This window comes from Palaemon carinicauda, chromosome 6 (genome assembly GCF_036898095.1).
Source record: "Palaemon carinicauda isolate YSFRI2023 chromosome 6, ASM3689809v2, whole genome shotgun sequence".
Lineage (NCBI taxonomy): Eukaryota > Metazoa > Arthropoda > Malacostraca > Decapoda > Palaemonidae > Palaemon > Palaemon carinicauda.
Window position 1 is genome coordinate 113958125 of NC_090730.1, and position 20440 is coordinate 113978564.

At 38.0% G+C, this 20440-nt stretch overlaps 1 protein-coding gene across 3 annotated transcripts in view; it reads right to left on the reverse strand.

Annotated features, from left to right (window-relative positions):
• The window catches only part of LOC137642615 (filaggrin-2-like), a 28011-nt gene extending 8375 nt beyond the window's left edge, over nucleotides 1-19636 (reverse strand). Inside the window, exons 1-8 of one of the 3 annotated variants that reach the window (XM_068375322.1) lie at nucleotides 19541-19636; nucleotides 18714-18775; nucleotides 16744-16871; nucleotides 16202-16302; nucleotides 15144-15357; nucleotides 14581-14697; nucleotides 12317-12685; nucleotides 11689-11748 (exon numbers count right to left, since the gene is read on the reverse strand). In XM_068375322.1, the coding sequence (XP_068231423.1) occupies nucleotides 11689-11748; nucleotides 12317-12685; nucleotides 14581-14697; nucleotides 15144-15357; nucleotides 16202-16302; nucleotides 16744-16871; nucleotides 18714-18775; nucleotides 19541-19542 (1053 nt within the window). In that variant the 5' untranslated portion in view covers nucleotides 19543-19636. The other 2 variants (XM_068375323.1, XM_068375324.1) reach the window with 2 other exon arrangements.
• Nucleotides 19637-20440: the final 804 nt, after the last annotated feature.

Genomic DNA, 20440 nt, shown 5'->3' on the forward strand with positions numbered 1-20440 from the left:
ATCACTAACAAACACACAAGAATAAATAAATAAATATACACCTATCAAAACATAACCTTCTGGTAAAGGTAACTAGAACGGGCACTCAATAGATTGCATACCTTTGCCACCGCCACTTTTGTCACTAAGAAACCCGATGATGCTTTGGGTGTTTGATCTCAAAACACATCTTGTAGTGCCAAATAATATTTGAAATTCCTCGTTGCCAATGTAACATTGCCACTTCTCGTTGTGGATTTCCTCACCCATACCAACCTCCTGGTTTATGTAGCACATCGATGTTTAGTAAAAACAGACTCATAATCGTCGACATCTCTTTAATCCAAGCCCTCCGACCTTGCACACTTCATCAGCAGACCCACCTCCTTACATCGTACTTGGAAATCTTCTGTTCAAAACTTCCCAAACGCTTACGCTTCCCACCAAGCAAAGTATTTGTCCCCATTACAAGATAACAGGGCCCCTGGTGTTTGGCAGATTCAGGCGTCTGGCCCAGATTGTTTGGCAGCCACTAAAAAAATGTTCTCCGAAATGGAAGACATGGGTCTTTGCCAGAAGGACTCAAGGCCATGGTCGTCACCATTAAACATTGTCCTGAGAAAGGATGGCTCCCTGTGCCCTTGTGAGGATGACAGGCATCTGAACATGCCGACAGATCGGATCCCTATCCCCTCCCCAACATCATTGATATTATCTCCCACTTGCACAAAGTGAAAGTGTTCTCCATTCTCGACCTCTTGAAGGGGTATTATCAGGTGGTCATGAACCCAAAAGACTCCCTAAAACTGCCATCACCACCTCCTTCAGTGCATACACATTCAATTATATTTGTTTGGCCTTTGTAAGGCTGAGGCCACTTTTTAACACTTCACAGATGATATCTAAGAGAACTTCTCCTTCTATGTATGTTACGTGGACAACATACTTGTGTTCTCTTCCACCAAAGAGGAACACCTCCATCACCGACACATCGTTCTTTGCCGCCTACAATAGAATGGCCTTGTAGTCCAGTACGACAAGTGTACCTTTGACGTCAATGAATTATCATTCTTAAGGCACTGCACCACTCCTGAAAGCATCCATCCCCTACCTGAGAAGGTATCAGCTCTTCAGAACTTCTCCCCACTACCTCGACCATCAAAGCACTGCAAAAATTCTTAGGCATGATCTATTATTATCACCAGTTCCTGCCAGATATTGCTGCCACTCTTGCTCCCCTCTATACCCCATCAAGGGCAAGGGAAAAGATCTGAAGTGTGGTCCCCTTCAAGGATTGGCCTTCTTCAAAGCAAAGAATGCCCTATTAATTGATGCTGCTTCACTTTTCCCATCCCACATGCCCCTCTCCTCATCTCTAATGACAGTGACGTCGCTATTGGTGCAGTAGTAGAGCAGGTGGTCAATGGCTCGACCTGCCCATTGGCCTTCTTCAGTAGAAAACTGTTTAAAGCAAAATCCGGCTCCTCTACCTTCGACCACGAATTTCTTGCGGTGCATTTGGCTGTTCGTCACTTTCGCCACTTCTTAGAGGGTACGTCCTTTGTCATTTGTAGAGAACACATGTCTCTGGTACATGCCTTCACTCGACAGTCCTACACCTGATATGCCCATCAATGCTAACATCTCTCTGCAGTGGCTAAATACAACTGCATCCTTCAACATGTCGCTGGGAAAATGAATCTATTGCTGATGCCCTGTTAAGAATGTGTCTGCGCCTGTACTTCAGGTCAAACTTCAAAAGTACATCAACACATGGATTCAGGAGTGGGCACCTTTCCTCGACCCCAGCGTCATTTTGCCCACATTCACATCAACATAGTAGGTCCCTTACAACATCATAAGGACACTGTTACCTGTTTACCGTCATTGATGGCTTCACTCATTAGCCTGGAGACATCCCCATTCAAACTGCAATCTCCACCTTGTGTACATCCACCCGCCATATCTCAGGGTGGATAGCAAGATTTGGTACCCTGAGCATAAAACTTCTGACAGGGGTGCCACTTTCACTTTTCAATTGTGAACACCATTAGTGAGTCTCCTGGGCATCACTCTACATCAGACAACCACCTACAAACCTGCAGCCAATGAAATTGTTGACTATTTTCAAAGCAGCTTTGATGGCTGGCTGCAATCATAATGACTCCAACTGGTTTACTCAGCTTACCTGAGTCCTCCTGGAATTAAGGACCACTCCTAAGGATACCCTGGATGTCTCGAGAGATCCACTGTCAGAAGCCCTCCAAGCGCCTCACGCCCCATGGCTGCCTTCATTGCCACAATAATCTAATATACTTAGTAACTTTTTTAAATACACATAGAATTAACTACTCACAGCAAGCCCTAGAGGATATTGTTTTTAACAGTGCTGCCTGAGAACTCCGTACCCTAGTCTCTTCAGTGTCTCCAGTGAACAATCCCAATACAAACATTCACCAACAAAGAAACTCTCTACAACACTAAAGTGAAAGTGCTCCAGTGGAATGCTTGCAGACTCAGAAACAAGTTCGCCTTCCCACAATCCTAATCCTTAGTGCAAAATCCAGATATTATTGTGCTGTAGGAGACCTTGTTAAGGGGCCCCATTCACGCACCGGTACTACCACCAGGTCTCCAGTTTGGGGCGGAGCTTCAGTGGCCGGACGACCGAAATTATACCCATACATGATACATTATGCAGGCGGCCTGAGTGAAATCAGGTTAGTCTACTCTCGGCCAGCAATGGAGAAGGTGTTCTCAGAGAGGGAGCTGAAGATTCTAGCTCTTTGTATAGTAGCTTACGAGAAACGTAAGCAGCCGAGAAGAAGGAAAAGGGTTTGGATGGAGAAATGGCTAGCAAAAACAGAATTACTATCACACACAAACCTGTTGTCATATTTAGTATGGGAGCCTCATGATTTATTTAATTATCTACGAATGGATGAATATACATTTCGCAAGCTCGTGGCACCACGTATACAGAGGAAAGACACTTGCATGATATGTGCTATATATAGGGTTACCAGATTTCAAGATAAGCAATCCGGGACACTCTTAAATCTCGCAATTCTCAGCCTATAATATTTATATCTAGATAAATTCATACACATATAGTATATACACACAGAGATCAACATATAAAAATCTAGAGACGTATCGAAAAATTTCAAGCATTTTAATGGGATATGAAGAAGCAAAACTAGGAAAATTAATATCTAAGGCAAATTACAAGAAAAAAATAAAGAAAACGAGACTAACTTGGAAGAGTAGTAATCAATATTTATGAAACAAATATACTTTTTCATATGGAAAGCATGTCTGTAAAATTCTTTGCAAAGACAATCTGTATTCCATTTACACTGTAAAATAGCGTCTATAGTTGATACATCTAACTTATTCCTTTCGTCTGTCCATTGAGCAGTCATCATAGAACCACATTTGCCTTATGAGCATGAATACTGAATAGATATTCTCACAAAATGGATATTTCAGAATACTGTTCCTTGAAGTCTAACTGCTGAGGGATGGAAAACTATCTTTCATGACACATCTTAGCCATCCATTCATCACGTTTTTTCTGGAATTGTTGATCAAGGAGGATTTTGATAGTTGACCGCAAGCAAAAAAGCACGTTGTATGAATTTTTACGCCTTTGTCTTTTAACACTAGACAAGAAGATTGTATCTGTTCCCATACTGGAGGTACATCTAATAACATCCATGAAAAGACATCAAAACTTTCTAAATCAAACCGTTGTTCTCTAATCTTGGGTAGTGCCATAGTCTCTGTCCATGTTCTTCCACTATCTTTGGTTAGAGATCTTTTGCTTGAGGGTACACACGGTCACACTATTCTACCTTGTTTCTCTTCCTCTTGTTATTTTGAAGTTTTTATCCTCTTGTTATTTTCAAGTATTTATAGTTTATATATGAAAGATTTATTTTAGTGTTGTTATTGGTCTTAAACTTCTTGTAGTATTTCCTTTCCTCACTGGGCTATTTTCCCTTTTGAAGCCATTGGGGTTTTAGCATCTTGCTTTTCCAGCTAGGGTTGTAGCATAGGTAATAATAATAATAATAATAATAATAATAATAATAATAATAATAATGATAGTAATAATAATAATAATAATGGTAGTAGTATATTTGTACAATCGTTTGAATTGAATGATGGCACAGTATGAGAGGCCATGGCTACTTATGCTGCCAATATATTATTTTCTCTATCTGTGTTTTTCTTGATAGTGAAGTTTGTTGTGTTTTTCTTGATCATGAAGTTTGTCATTTTATCATTTTTTGAAGTGGAGGAAATGCTTTCTGTGCGCTTTGCCGAATCAATGTCTCGTGATATCATTCTTCCCGCAATGTTCAATACTGAAATTACACTGGCATAAACCACAGGTTGCTTCAAAGCAATTCCTTCCTTGTTTGATAAATGGCCACTTGCTGGATTATTCATCACGAAATTTACATTTACGTTTTGACATCTTAGCCTGCATGCTATTAGTTTTAAAGAGGAAAAAAATAGGCTGTAGCAAGCAGTAATGGAGGGTTAAAATGAAATGGCACAGTATGTTACTACTCAATAGTCAGCACTCACCTGGTACTAACCAATTTAATAATTTGCAAACGCGATTGGCTGCTTTATGTAAACACAGTAAACCTTTAGTAACATGTTTTGGTTATTCAATTTATATTATCATCATCGTAATTTCAGGAAAGAATCACCATTATACGGTATATCATGAGGTAAGGATTTTAATTTGTTAATATTTTTTCTATTTATTTATATATTTTTAACGATGAACTAAATGCGTGACAAAGAGCATCACGTGAGGGTCTAGTCTGGGACACGGGACAAGAGGATATAATTTGGGACATGTCCCGCAAAACCAGGATGACAAGCAACCCCAGCTATATCACCAAGGGATAAACTTGTATACATCATTGAATTAGTTCTAAAATCTTTTATCTACCAAGATGTCTGACATAGTGCTTGCCTACTAGGATTCTTCTACTGTGACTTTTAACCATAGAATGAGGATAAGCCTGCAGGCCACGCCGAAGACACCTCACATACATTCAACCCTGCTCGAACAGGTCTCGAGCTGTCCGGTCGCCTGTCAGTTCGAACCTTACGAATAAAATCACGCCATACACGCAACGACGCAGTTAAACCACGTCCACAACGTTCTCACCTGAAGGCTGCAACTGAGCGTGAATGGGGCCCCTAAGACAGAGTGTATCTTTCTCATTTTCAGGATCCAAAGTATATTCCATATATCTGAGTTAACTACTCTCATCAAGAATAGTATCCCCTCAAAGAGAGTACAAAGCATCGACTGTGGAACAGAAACAGAGATACTAAGTGTTCAGGTGTCTTTGCTAGCCACAACTCTCACAGTCCACAACTTCTACATATCTCCAAACAAAACCATCAATGCAGAAGCGCTCTTTGGTGCTGCCCCTGAGGATGATACAACCATTGCAGGCGATTTCAAAGCCCATCACCCATTCCTACACTCAATGTTGGCAACAAACCAGACAGGCAAACACCTGCACGCCCTCCGGCAAGAATATCCAGACGTAACATTGCCTAACAATGTGTCAGAAACAGCTCATCTATGGGGCAGTAGTTTAGACCTCACCTTCCTGCATCCTGTGCTAACAAGTGATCACTTTGTAATAGATTTTGACCTTGAACTTGATAAATACCATTCCTCCTACTCTACCCTCCAAAATGTGGAACCCAGACTTTGCAAACTAGCTAAGATTCAAGCAATCTATGATGGTGTGGGCTCAAGAATATATAAAGAACCCTCATAATGACATCTACATCCCATCACTGGATTTCTACAAGCACCTCGATGCTGCTGCCAGTATATCTATGCCTCAAAAAAAAAAAAAAAAGTATTCAGGGACAAAGCATGCGGATGCCAGGTATTATAACAGCCGTATCAAGGAGATGAAACCAGAAAGCTCTTCAGAAGACACAGAACTGATGAACTTCATGCTCTACTCGTCAAAATCACTAAACTGGAAGTGAAAATAGGCGAATGGTATTCATGGTGTCACGAAATCAATAACAACACATCTCTAGCAAAAATATGGGGCTGGTTCAACAAGATCTCTGAAAAAAAAAAGTATATACAGAGTCACCCACCCAGACCCATTAGCAGAAACAAATAGAATTGCAAATAACTTTGCTGACTGAGCCAAAAGCACAAATCTTCCTCTGCAAACCATAAATGACAGAGAACTCTGTGCCAAACAGGAATAACATTACTGAAGCAGCCTGCCACATGATAGCTGACACCGACAACACCTATACAATGAAAGAACTCAACATGGCTCTCACAAAAGACAGAAAAGAGAATTTCCCTAGAGCCAACCTAATCACTTACAGTATGCTAAGGAACATGGGAAGTCCCGAAAAATAGGTGTACTTGAACTTAATCAACAGACCACACACTGAAAGACTCCGAACAATAACGTGGAACCAACAAGACATGAAACCCATTCCAAAACTCAAAGAACCAGACGACCACCGGCCCATAGCTTTAATTAGCTGCACTGAGAAAGTCCCTGGATGAATGGTACTCAGTAGACTGCAATGCAAAATAAGCCCACTACATCCTTGACTTTATGCCTACAGAGAAGGCATAGGGACTTAAGAATGTATAACCTCATAACAATCAAGGACAAAAAAGCCTTTGTCATCTTTCTTGACCTTGGGGAAGCCTTTGAGCTAGCCAGCCCTCTAGTAATCCTCTTCACACTTGTAGAGAAAAGAGTAAAAGGACGTGCTGATTTGGCGACGGAATTACACACAAAACCGAGAAGCCAGAGCCAGCATCCAAGGAAAAACCTCGAATCGAAATTCATCCCCCTGGAAAATGGAACTCCTCAGGGGGCATACTAAGCCCATATCTTTTCAACTTACTTATGGAGAATCTTTCCACGCTAGACCTCCCAAATGGAGTGGAGATCTTCATATACGCTGATGACATACATATTATCTACCCACAGAAAGCACAATCACGCAAAACCACATAGAAGGCACTGGACAGGATCCAGGCCAAATGCAATGACCTGGTCTAAAACATCAACAAGGCCAAAGCCATGGCCATGAAATACTTAGAAGACCCTTCGAATTTCACCCTCATGGGTGAACCCATATAATAGGTGAAACAATTCATGTATCCAGTTGAAATCATGAACAAAACTCTATCACCTGCCAACGAAGTAACCCACATCAGCGAGAAAAAAAAATTCTCCTCTCAGCCATGAAACAAATGACCTCCCTCAAACAAGGAGTATCAAACAGCCTCCTAAGACTATTCTACATTCAATCAATTCGATCCTACATCGACTATGCAGCACCTACGCTCATCTCACCGAGCAAAACTCAAGAAGCCTCCCTAGAAGTAGTAAAAAACAGTGTCATAAAACTCATCAGTGGCTCTCCAATATGATTAGACTCTGCTTGTTAAGAACCATGACTAATCTAATTTCCCTTTCAGCTAGGATCGACATCAGAAATTGCAGCATCATATTTAAGTCAATCAAAGCAGACAGAGACTGCCCTCTGAACAACAGACTCGAAAGACTCCTCCCCTTGGCAAAGGAGATTATCCTCTGTACCAACCGTGTGTCACACAATCGTACATAAATTATTTTGTATATATTATGCTTGTATCTGCGCTCTTCCCTCGCACTAAAAAGAACCTGAATGATCATGCCTCCGGTTTTGCTCTGTAACATTGTCTGTCTCTCGAACATGTTATGTCCTGTTGCCTTGATTTTTTGTATATAAAGGAGAGTGTTCCTTAATACAGTACTCAGTTGATTGCTTCCTGCCTTTGAGTCACAACCTTCTCCCTGCTTCGTCACATTGGTGACCCCGGAGTGACTCGCTCCTCCTGCCTCCCCACCCCCCACCTCTCACCGTTCCTATGACGCCGTCAACGCATACCTTCTGCAGCAGTACTCGCCGTTGCCAGCCCCCCGTATAGCAACGCCTTTTCAGCTCTCTCAACAACCATTGGGGGACCAAAGGGCTTCGCTCACCCTCGGGAAAATGACCAGTATCACTCGCCTGGCCCCTGCCGCAGACAGCTCTCCTCGTGAGGTGAACCTACTTCGTGCCCTTATGGACACCCACTTCATAACCTTCAAAACCTGCATCAACGCCTCCACTCGTGACGAAGAGGACACCTATTCAACTTCAACCGAAGCTGACGTGAATGCCGTAGGACATACACGCCTATGAATGCCGTAGGACATACACTCCTGTGAATGCCGTAAGCCTATGAATGCCGTAGGACACACGCCTATGAATGCCGTAGGACACACTCGCCTATAAATGCCGTAGGACACGCCTATGAATGCCATAGGACACACACGCCTATGAATGCCGTAGGACACACATGCCTATGAATGCCGTAGGACACACTCGCCTACCCCGTGACGAGCCGGAGCGGCAACAAAGCCACTCATCATCCACCACTCGCTCGCACCCCAACCATCGACTTCTACAGCCACTCACTGCCGCTAATCGGCGCAGTTTTTACTACTACCTCTCCAGATTCGGGGCACCTATTTAACATGTTCAGTATGTCATTTTTAGAGGGGAAGCCATGTACCAACCGTGTGTCACACGATCGTACATAAATTATTTTGTATATATTATGCTTGTATCTGCGCTCTTCCCTCACACTAAAAAGAACCTGAATGATCATGTCTCCGGTTTTGCTCTGTAACATTGTCTGTCTCTCGAACATGTTATGTCCTGTTGCCTTGATTTTTTGTATATAAGGGAGAGTGTTCCTTAATACAGTACTCAGTTGATTGCTTCCTGCCTTTGAGTCACAACCTTCTCCCTCCTTCGTCACACCTCTAAAGACACACACAAAGAGACTGCTGGATACACTTGGAAGAATGCAAATGTAAAATGAAGCCTATAAGATAAAGGGACAACGAAAGCATGATTGCTACATCACTCCAGCCCCGTGGTCACCAGACCCCTTCCTGTACAACTTTACCAATGAAAATGCAGAGACAACAAATGAGATTTACTCTGGAGATTGTTAATGAATACACGTATTTAAGACAGACAGTAAGTACTTTCCCAAGACACGAGACCGAAATTAAAAGAAGGATATGCATGGGATGAAGAGCATTTGGTAATAAAAAAGAGATTATGAAATGTAAGACGCCAATTTCTCTAAAAAGAAAAGTTTGTAATGAGATGGTCCCCCCAAGTATTAACTTATGCATCAGAAACTTGGAGCCTTATTAAAGCCTCAGAATATAAGCTGGTGAAGGAAAGAGCACTGAGGGGAATAATAATAACAGACAGATAAAGAGCAACACGGATACGAGAGAAAACTAAGTAGAGGATGTTCTAACATGTAAGAAAAAGGAATGGACAGGGCTAGGATATATAATGAGAATGACAGATAATACTCATAGATGGACATTAGGGATAACAGAATGGGTCCCTTGAGAGTGTAGAGGTGCAGAGGAAGAAAGAGAAGAGGATAGATTGACGAACTATGAAAGTTTGCTTGTGTGGACTGGCACAGAAAGACCATAAGCAGACGGAAGTTGAAGGTTTTGTGTAAGCCCATTGTTTTGCAGTGGGCTAATAAAGGCTGTATATATATATATATATATATATATATATATATATATATATATATATATATATATATATATATGTATATATATATATATATATATATATATATATATATATATATCTTTAGCCTTTATTAGCCCATGTATATATATATATATATATATATATATATATATATATTAGTGAAAGAATTTAGAAGGGTATGTAAGAGGAGTAAGTTGAGAGCTAATGAGGGTAAGAGTAAGGTTATGAGATGTACGAGAAGGGAAGATGGTGTGAGATTGAATGTCATGTTGAATGGAGAGTTGCTTGAGGAAGTAGACCAGTTTAAGTACTTGGGGTCTGTTGTTGCAGCAAATGGTGGAGTGGAAGCAAATGTACATCAGAGAGTAAATGAAGGATGAAAAGTGTTGGGGGCAGTGAAGGGAGTGGTAAAGAATAGAGGGTTAGGCATTGATGTAAAGAGAGTTCTATATGAAAAAGTGATTGTACCAACTGTGATGTATGGATCGGAGTTGTGGGGAATGAAAGTAACGGAGAGCCAGAAATTGAATGCGTTTGAGTTGAAGCATCTGAGGGGTATGGCTGTTGTATCTCGAGTAGATAGGGTTAGGAACGAAGTAGTGAGGGTGAGAACTGGTGTAAGAAATGATTTAACAGCTAGAGTGGATATGAATGGGTTGAGGTAGTTTGGCCATATTGAGAGAATAGAAAATGGCTGTCTGCTAAAGAAGGTGATGAATGCAAGAGTTGATGGGAGAAGTACAAGAGGAAGGCCAAGGTTTAGGTGGATGGATGAAGTGAAGAAAGCTCTGGGTGATAGGAGAATAGATGTGAGATAGGCAAGAGAGCGTGCTACAAATAGGAATGAATGGCGAGCGATTGTGACGCAGTTTGGGTAGTCCCTGCTGCTTCCTCCGGTCGCCTTGGATGGCCGCGGAGGTAGCAGCAGCAGGGGATTCAGCTTTATGAAGCTTCATCTGTGGTGGATAACAGGGGAGGGTGGGTTGTGGCACCCTAACAGTACCAGCCGAACTCGGTTGAGTCCTTCGTCAGGCTGGGAGGAGCATAGAGAAGAAAAGTTACGGCGCCTCCTTTTTTTTCATTTGTTTTGAGGTCGGCTACCACCCAAAATTGGGACAGTGCCTTGGTATATAGTAGATAATATACAGTATATATATATATATATATATATATATATATATATATATACATATATATATATATATATATATATATATATATATATATATATATGTATATATATATATATATATATATATATATACATATATATATATGTATATATATATATATATATATATATATATATATATATATATATATATATATATATATATATATATACAGTATATATACAAACATATATATATATATATATATGTATATATAAATATATATATATATATATATATATATATATATATATATATATATATATGAAGTTATTGATATTATCAGTTTGAAGATTTTATACACAATATTCAGTTTCAAGAGGCAGTCCTTAGAATAAGCTAAAACTACATATCATTCCCAAGAAACCGTATTGAGAACCATTCCTTAATATTAAGCAAACCTTGAGAACCGAACTCTGTTTCAACAAATCTTGAAGTAACCGATTAAAAACTGATCCTTTGGAATCATTTCTTAAAGCTATCGATTCATAAAACAATCATTAAGGTACATCTAAGAATTGAGCCTTGAAATGATTTAGGCATTAGGAACCTTTTTCGGAGAAACCATAATAAATTATTCCTTCAGGTAATTTGTCATTAGGAAATATTCCCAAGAAACCAAGAAGAATGACTTCTTAGATTTGATAAGCCATAAAGAATAATCACCGAGAAACCATTATGAACAATTCCTTAAAAATAAACTTGCCATTAATAATTATTCACAAGATACCATGTAAAGTTACTTCTCTGATTTAAGTATAAATTAGAATTATTCCCAAATAAACATTATGATCCCCTCCTTAGAATTATTTCAAGATTAAGAGGATATTTCTTAGGATATGTTAAATGTTTCAGGAAACGCAACACTTACCCTTGTGAGGTCTAGTCCGCTCACGTCAATGTCAAAGTAGACAACGTTTCTCCCTCCAGCCTTTGAAAGAAAAAGTTATATTTCTTGAGGACCAAGAAAAAATAATTATACAGGACTGTTATTTCTCAATAATACCAATTAGTATTTGTTAAAAATGCTTGATGAATAAGATATGTATTGATGGCATGCTTGAGTCAGTGAAAAGATTTGACCTTAGGCAAGAACCTTAGAATGATTTATAATTAATATGAGACTAAGATGTATCAAGTTGTAAATTTCAAAGGATCAAGTCTCGAATAATATTAAATAGAAATGTATCATGACAAAATAATCTGTTTATGAATAACTGTTATCTTAGTTTTATAAACATCTAATAAGAGTATGAGTCCAATTTATTAAGTCAGACAATGATGATTTTAATTTTGATAGTAATTGTGCTGATCATCCTACTTATTAACCACTCTTATTTTCGCAAATTTTCTTTTTATTTTCAAGATATACATTTTAAATGATGGCTATGAGATGAAGCCTTTCTTTAAATATTTTCGTTTAGTTAAAATATCCAAGTACTTGTTAACTTTGACTATGTTTGATGTAGCAGTGTTTTCAGTCAACAGAAGTAACATACCTTTTGAGACATATCAATCTCGCCATTGACTTGGGACCTAGGCATATCAGCATTTGGCATTAAGTTGCATTGAGCATATTTCCAATCGTCGAATGAAGCTCCCGCCGGCAGTCGAGCACTCCCTGCACTCGTGCCGCTTCGAGCATAATGGTCAGGCTCGTAATGGCGGGCGTCGCTGCTGACGTGGCCTAAAGCATTTATGTCAAGTCCATGGAAGCTATGGTCATCCTCATGACTGTCATCGTCCGCACTATGGCGGCTTGGCTCGCTATGTCCTCCATGCCCACCATGTTCCCCATGTCCAGCATAGCCATATCCACCATGGCCACGCCTGTGGGGAGGGCTTGGTCCTGGTCCTGGATTGTAACTCTGAAAGAAAAAAAAAGACAGCTGAGTCAGCCTTAATGAACGCATTTTCTTTGGGAATAGGCCACATTGCATTCCTTCCATAATTTGTTTAGATTGGGATATGAAAATCGTACTCAAAAACAGAGACATAAGAAAGTATCAAAAGTACATCAAAAAATATTTCCATATAAAGAACTCCAATAGGGACAAGGCGAGATGCTAACTCATATCATTACTGGGCTAAAGTGTGTAAAGGTTCTTAAGTCTTTACTTGTATACCTTCCGATGAAGCTTTAAACTATGACAGTTTAAAGACAAATACATTTGAAGAGATACAAGATAACGGAAAAAGGATTTATGAAGAAATTCTATGAGACTAAACCAGAATTGAGGTGGAGCATCGTGCTAGTTTATGGAAACGTTACAGAGACATTACAACTAATGGATGGAAATGGCTGAATTCGTTACATGGTTTATTGATTAATCAGACTTGCGCGTAAGAGGACAGTTTCTCAATGCTTGTTTAGCTGAGATGGTTCTAATCCTCACTGAGTAAGTACCAGAGGACATTGGTTATATGGTGGAGTTTGTTAAGAGTTACTTAGAAGGTCATTGCATATGCCTAAAATATGGCTATAAACCAATGAACACAAACTAAGGTAGAAGATTTTCATTTCACAAGCAAAATCACTTAGTAAAGGGCTGCATGCAAATTAGAACAAGGTCCAACTAAAGTCAAAGAACCAAGGAATTATCTGTTATCATGATTTGCAAGTATTTATACATAATTTTTAGTAAATCAATTAATCATAGGCCCAAGGAAAGTTAATGAGAATAGCCAAGTAACAAAAAAATAATCAGGAATATTATGAATAGGAAAAAAAAGATAATTGAAAAGCATGAAAGTGACCCGTGGAAAAGTTTGCCTGATGTTTTATTGGATTGAGAGTCCTTACAAACAATTAAATTTCTTCCTCCTCCTCTCTCTCAATACCATCCATGTAGGCATTCAACTCCTCTTAGCAAAGTAAAGTGACGTGAGATTTAAATTCATTTAATATAATTGCATTCCTTATTATTGTATTTTGCCTTTTAGTAGTGTTTAAAAGTTTTTTTTTTTCTTACAGAACTCCATCAACTTACAATGTTCTGCAGAAAGTATAATTTGTTATGTGAATGTCTCATTATTTTTCAGTTTATTTCTTATGGCAAAATACGTATGGAATAAATCCTTATAGATTTAGTTTCTAAGATTCTGGAACTAGTTGAGGATGTATGCAGAGGTACCACTGTATATATATATATATATATATATATATATATATATATATATATATATATATATATATATATATATATATATATATATATAGGCTTTTTAGATTAATATTTAACAAAACTGCTTACCTGTAAACAAGTGCTTTTAAGTAGAAGAGAAAAAGTTAACTTTTCTGAGAGAAGATATCATATACTTTAAATGCATATCTCATTATATTAAAAAGAAAAAGAAAAAAAAAAAATTCTCTAGACTGCTTTCCCTAAACAGGTTTGAATCTATATTCAGACAGAGAATTTTTCTCCAGAAAGAGGAATAATAAGGCAAACTTGTGACTGTGATCGCTACTACCATTATAGTTACTTCTATAAATGCCACACTCACTATAACTAACATACCTACTGCAGACACTCATCATATATCCAGCAGTACTCCATTTCTACTACAGTATAACTAACAGCATAACTATCACTCGACTTTCCATGGTTGTAGATATAATGGTGACATAGTATTACTATATCGTAGTAATACCATGTCACCTACATATCAACAACCTCTCCCACTACCAGAGCCACCACCACTTCTACTCCCCCTACTTTAACTACTACTACTGCTGCTGCTACTACTTAACAATACTTACACCACTTTTAGATCTGTCTCCGCAATTGCTCTGAATTCCACCTGGTCCTCTTCGACGACCTCTATCACCACAATTATCGACAAGGCCATCTCTTCCACCATGACCTCTTCTAGGAGACTGCTTGGTGAAAAAGGAATTTCCCTTGCTTAACGACCTGTTATTTGACCTAACTATGATACGTGGAGGAAGATGCTACCATTACCTTCATAACCAAGTGTAGATGAAGTTTCTCTTCAAATGGGATATCTACGAGAATATTATCGTAAGCTATTATACATTTTACCGAACGGAGTGCTTTTTTGGAAATTATTTGTTTTTCCCAAAAATGCATTTATTTGTCCATGGTCATTGGTTTTTTAACATTTGTACTGTGTCAATGTAAATATTAGATTACAGAATTATGAATTGACTAAACTATCCTGATCCATGAATTGTATCTGGGCTTTATATAATGATATACATTTTTGCATACACACTGACTTTGGAAAAAAAAAGTATTCTTTAGCGATGATGAGCATGGATAATGCATCCAAAATAACAGACTAGACATTGACTTAACTTACACTGTCCTCTTCATGGCTATCGTCATCTTCCCCACTGTCATAACCATGGCTCCCGCCATAGCTGCTGCTACTACCACGACCAGGGGTCATACCATGGCTACCACGACCAGGGGTCATACCATGGCTACCATGACCAGGGGTCATACCATGGCTACCACTGTGTTTTCCACTACTACTACCATGATCACCATGACCATGGGCAGTTTCTAAATGTCTAAGGAAGAAAAAGTGTTGAGTTTAGAAGTCGTCTTTGGCCTTGTAATAGATACTTGGGGTTTGTGATATATGACATTTTATCACCTTTCATGGAAAAGATGTGGGCGTATCTAAGGAAAATACATAGATTTATGAAGAAAAGAAGAAATGAAAATGCAAAAGGAACCTTTGAACTACAGTCACTAAGACCTAATTGCTTTAACAGGAATCTAAATGATTAGGAAACTTAGAGGAATTAAAGCATAACGACTTGAATCATAGAAGTTGTTAGGGAGACTTGAAAACTTTAAATGGGAAATAAATGGATTCCGCTGATGGACGAAATTAGGGTTGCGAGAGACGTTTCTAAAAATGAACTTGGATAATGATGAAGATGGTGATGATAATGATGGCGGCGATGCAGAAAATGCTATTTTTCAGAGAAGTACAACCTTATTTCACCACTTAATGTGTAGTTTGTCCATCTCAATTATAAATAATCTTTTTAAAAATTTCATTTACCTTAAGATAAATTTCCTGCTGTTATAGAACTTCGTGTGTCATTTTCTTTATGTGAATCACATTGCAATACTCTTTAAATAATCCTCTTAAAATCGTTATTGCTGCGAGTTCTACTTCAACCCCCCACCCCCCCAAAAAAAAAAGAAACGATCTAGAAAACATATCTCTTCGTCGCCAGCAGTGTGGTATTGAAATTTTATTTTCCTCAGCAATAGAAAATTTAAGAAACTGACATTATATCTATGATATTAGTATAGGAGCTTATGTTAACAATGATTATGATAACATGTAGATTAAATTGATGTTACTACTAGTGAAATATAAAACAATAAGTAATTTACTGTAGTAAGTATTCATTGTGATGTTCGTTATGCCCTTCATGGGGATGCTTCAGGTGGTGGACGTGGTGCTCATGGGCCAAAGCTGCAACCTCGTCCAATGTCTGTCAAAAAGGGAAACCACTGAGTTAAATTAGAGCAGAGAATTGGAACAATCAAAACTTAATTACTGAAAGGCAGAATTACTTGGATAGAAATAGACTACACATATGAAAAAAAAAAAGAAAAAAAAAGAAAAAAAGAAGAGTTGAGGATACAACCAAATACAATGGTTTTATTCATAAATTTTGTGAGCCACTGCTACAGAATGATAAGATCAATCGTTGCCAGTCTAAAAAACACATTTTTTGTTCGGACCTTGTAGTGAACAATTGCCGCCACTAGCTGGTTATAAGATTTAGCATTAGCAATCAAAGCTTACAGTACATATCAGAGTCATCTGATCTTGATTGGTGGCTAAATCTCATGGTGGGCATGGAGGACATAGCGAATCAAAATATTTTCATGAAAACATAGATTTGACTAGACCGAGCTATCACGCTAACCTGATCGAGGTCGTGTTCATGATCCATATCTCCATCGTGCACGTGGAAGTTGACCTCTCTCTTCAGCTGGTTGACTTCTTCCCACAGAGAGGTCAGGTTCGCCAGAATATAATCCAAACTGCGTGTTTCTTTGGAGAGATACCATAAAATCATTTACAAAGATTTTATATGTTGAATCATTAACTTATGTGAAAGATGTATAGAATTTTACTAAAAGTGCTTCATTTAATCTTGTATATTGAGTTTTTTCTAAGAATGATTATAAATCACTCGACACTAATAAAAAAGAAACGTTCCATGTATTGAAAGGGAAACGAGTGAATGAAGCATGTGTAAGTTCAAGAAAATGAAGCGACATTTTGTAAGACAAGATGATGGGAGATTCAGACAGATATTACAATAATTAACGATATATATATATATATATATATATATATATATATATATATATATATATATATATATTATGAAGCATGAGCTCTGAAAAGCGAACTATAAGAAGATTTATAAGAAAAATTAAGTTTCAATAAACTAGAGTTTGGATTCCTATGAATAAGAGACCTTGGTGAAAATAGGTTTCTAGGTATGAAAACATTGAAGTTTCGGGGCTGTTATATTAGAAAAGAGAGTTAATATACAAATATAACAGGCTGCAACTCGGGAGGGATATTGTTTATGAGATCGGTATTGTCCATCGCCGATGTCGCTCACTATCACGCAGTTCACTGTAATGTTGCTACATTTAAGTGCATATTTAAGAAGGCTACATGATAGCTGTGTCTTTTCAATTGTAGATATTACCATGGAATTTGGCAGAAACAGATAAACTATGTTTCCCATCAATCCCTGATATTTTAATTTTGGATATGTAAATTATTCTAGGAATAATTTACTCCACCGCCAAAAGATAATCATTCAACCCATACCAAAATAAACGTTTGCTGTGGCTTTTCTATGGCAGATATCAACATGAAAATTGGTATGGATAAAGTAAATATCCATCCCATAAATCCCTGAAAATTCCATTTAGATATGTGAAGTATTCTACGATAATTTACGGCGCCGCCGAAAATCGGTCTCCCGCGGATATGGAAAAATGGCTACTGTGACTTTTCTATGGCAAATATCAATGCGAAAATTGGTATGAATGTAGTTCATATAACACCCATCAAACCCTGTGAAAATCATTTGGATATCTGTAAAACTCTAGGAGTGTTTTGCTGCTCCTCACTGATTTTCTAAACTAAAAATCATCACTTACGAAGAAAAGTGACAGCCAGGGTATGCCTCTAGCAGGTATGAACATGAAAATTGGCAGAAACAAATCTTATATACATCTATATCTAAATAATTCCTTAAAATCTAATTTGAATATAATTATTGGTATCAGAGTTATTGACCCCGCCGCCGAAGATATCAGGTGCTTTCCCCCCCCCCCCCCCCCCCCCGCCTCGTTCTGAACTCTACAGCGAAAAGGAATGACCTGACTATGGGGTGGGGTAAGTAGTCTTCAAAAAATTTTGTGCTTCATATAAGGTCACTCACTTCGTTCGCGACAAATATTTTTCTTGAAAAAAAAGAGTAATAACAAAATATTGGTTAGAAGTTTAAAAATATGAAGAAATTTCCAGTATGGGATTAGCGCGAAAAGCAACTTTTGAGAGAATAGAAAGATAGAGTGTTCAAGGAAGAAGGAAAGGATGGCTAACTTGATACAGTGGAGAAAGAAAGGGTTGAAGAAATAAAGCAGTCGATGGTAAAAGCAGATAGCTCTAAGACGAAGTACATGATTTCTCTTTGTATTTTAATGACCGTGCAAGTAGTGTTGAGCGTTCTCTATTATGGAGGTTATCATAACAGGTGCTTTTATGTTCAATATAAGGCAACTTATATTAAAATTCTAAGTCTTTCTTTTCAGGTATCTTCAACAAAGCAAACGAGAAACTGTAAACTTTTTCCACAGACCATACCTGCAGGAGCAGCAGAAGCCACTGCCACCAAAAGTGACAGGAGGATTATCTTGTGGAATATCCTGTAAAACAGATAGAAAACTCTCCAATACAATTGATTTCAAAATGAGTCATTGCATTTTGCTTCTAAAAGTCTATTGGTTCCCAAGTGGTAAGGCCCCTCCAATCCTTCTTCACTCTTCAACCTTTTATTTCACTGACATTGAAAAGGATTACTTTTAAACTTTCTTGAAACCCTCTTGAATTTTAATTAACCATTCCGATGGCAGGAAATTATGATCCTTAAAAATCCCACCATAATATATATTACATCAAACGAGCACTTGTTTTGATTTATTATAAGGACCCTTCTATAAAGAAATAGAAATTCTGTCACATTTCTTTCCGGATAATGTGGGTAATAGCATTCCTCGTCACTCCTCAAAAAGAAGAAAAAAATATATTTTGTCTGTAACTGGCTGATCTCAGATTGGATTTGTCTTCTATCGTTATTTAGCATTATAGCTGATTATCGGAAAAGTTCATTCAAAGAATGGAAAGCTGGGTCAGAACTCGATTCTCCGATGCTTCTCGGACACAGCGTCACGTAAATCAATGAAATCTAATTATTTCGTGATTCTAAGAAACTACAAAATTCATCGTTTTTAACATAAATTACGTCTTATGGTCAATATAAATGTTTTTACCATGGTTATTATAGACAGCTTTAATAGAAGATGACCTGTTGCAAAGTAGGAATTTCTTATTTTATATATAGAAATAACTTCAGGAAAAGTTAATATATTCATATTTGTCGACAATGTTACTAGAAGGATTCATATACTTACATGTTCTCTGGATGAAGACAAAAGTCTGTCTAATTGTTTAGATCATAATGATTAAATCAAGCTTCCATTCGATAGCTGAATGTCAAAAGAACGAATTTCTTTGATACATTTTCATTCAGGTTACCCATAGTCCAAACAGACGAAATGGAACAAAAACAGAGTGACTCTCTCATGAAACATGTTATCGCTTATCTCAAGTGATGGACAGAAAGAAAGATGTCGAGAGAATGATAAAGACATGTCATAGCAACAAGTGAATCAAGACGACGATGTGCAACGGTCAAGAGGGTCGGGTCAGGAGAGAGAGAGAGAGAGAGAGAGAGAGAGAGAGAGAGAGAGAGAGAGAGAGAGAGAGAGAGAGAGAGAGAGATTAGCACTATAGTGCGGCGGCTAATGGAGAAGCTGTTCAAATTGTGTTAGAAAGTACCAAAGTTTGGTGCAATTGGAGTGATACACATTGGCTTTCATTTATGAAATAGTTTCGCGAAAAATTCATGGGATTGAACCCGTAATTTCTTCGCGAGCAACTATAGCTAAATGATAATTGATAAATAATACCTAATCTAACAGTGTTCTATCTTGCAATACATAAAATACAGAACCCTGCTGACACTCAAACTTTAGTTCCAGTGAATTTAATTCAGTTTAACGAGCGATCTGCATTACTTATAATGCAGCAGGATGTATTTATTATTGAGTATTGTGCAAAACCATCGCGATTTAGCACACCCTTCAAGAGCATGGTAACCCTTTTCAAAACACAAAGTGAACTAGAGGGGCACTCAGTAGAGCATACCTCCGTGGCGGAGGTATGCTCTCTTATTTATAGAGGTTAGGGTTAATTCGGTCAAACTTTTTCTCGACGTTAACCTTGTCCTATGACCTACTAGGACTTTCAAA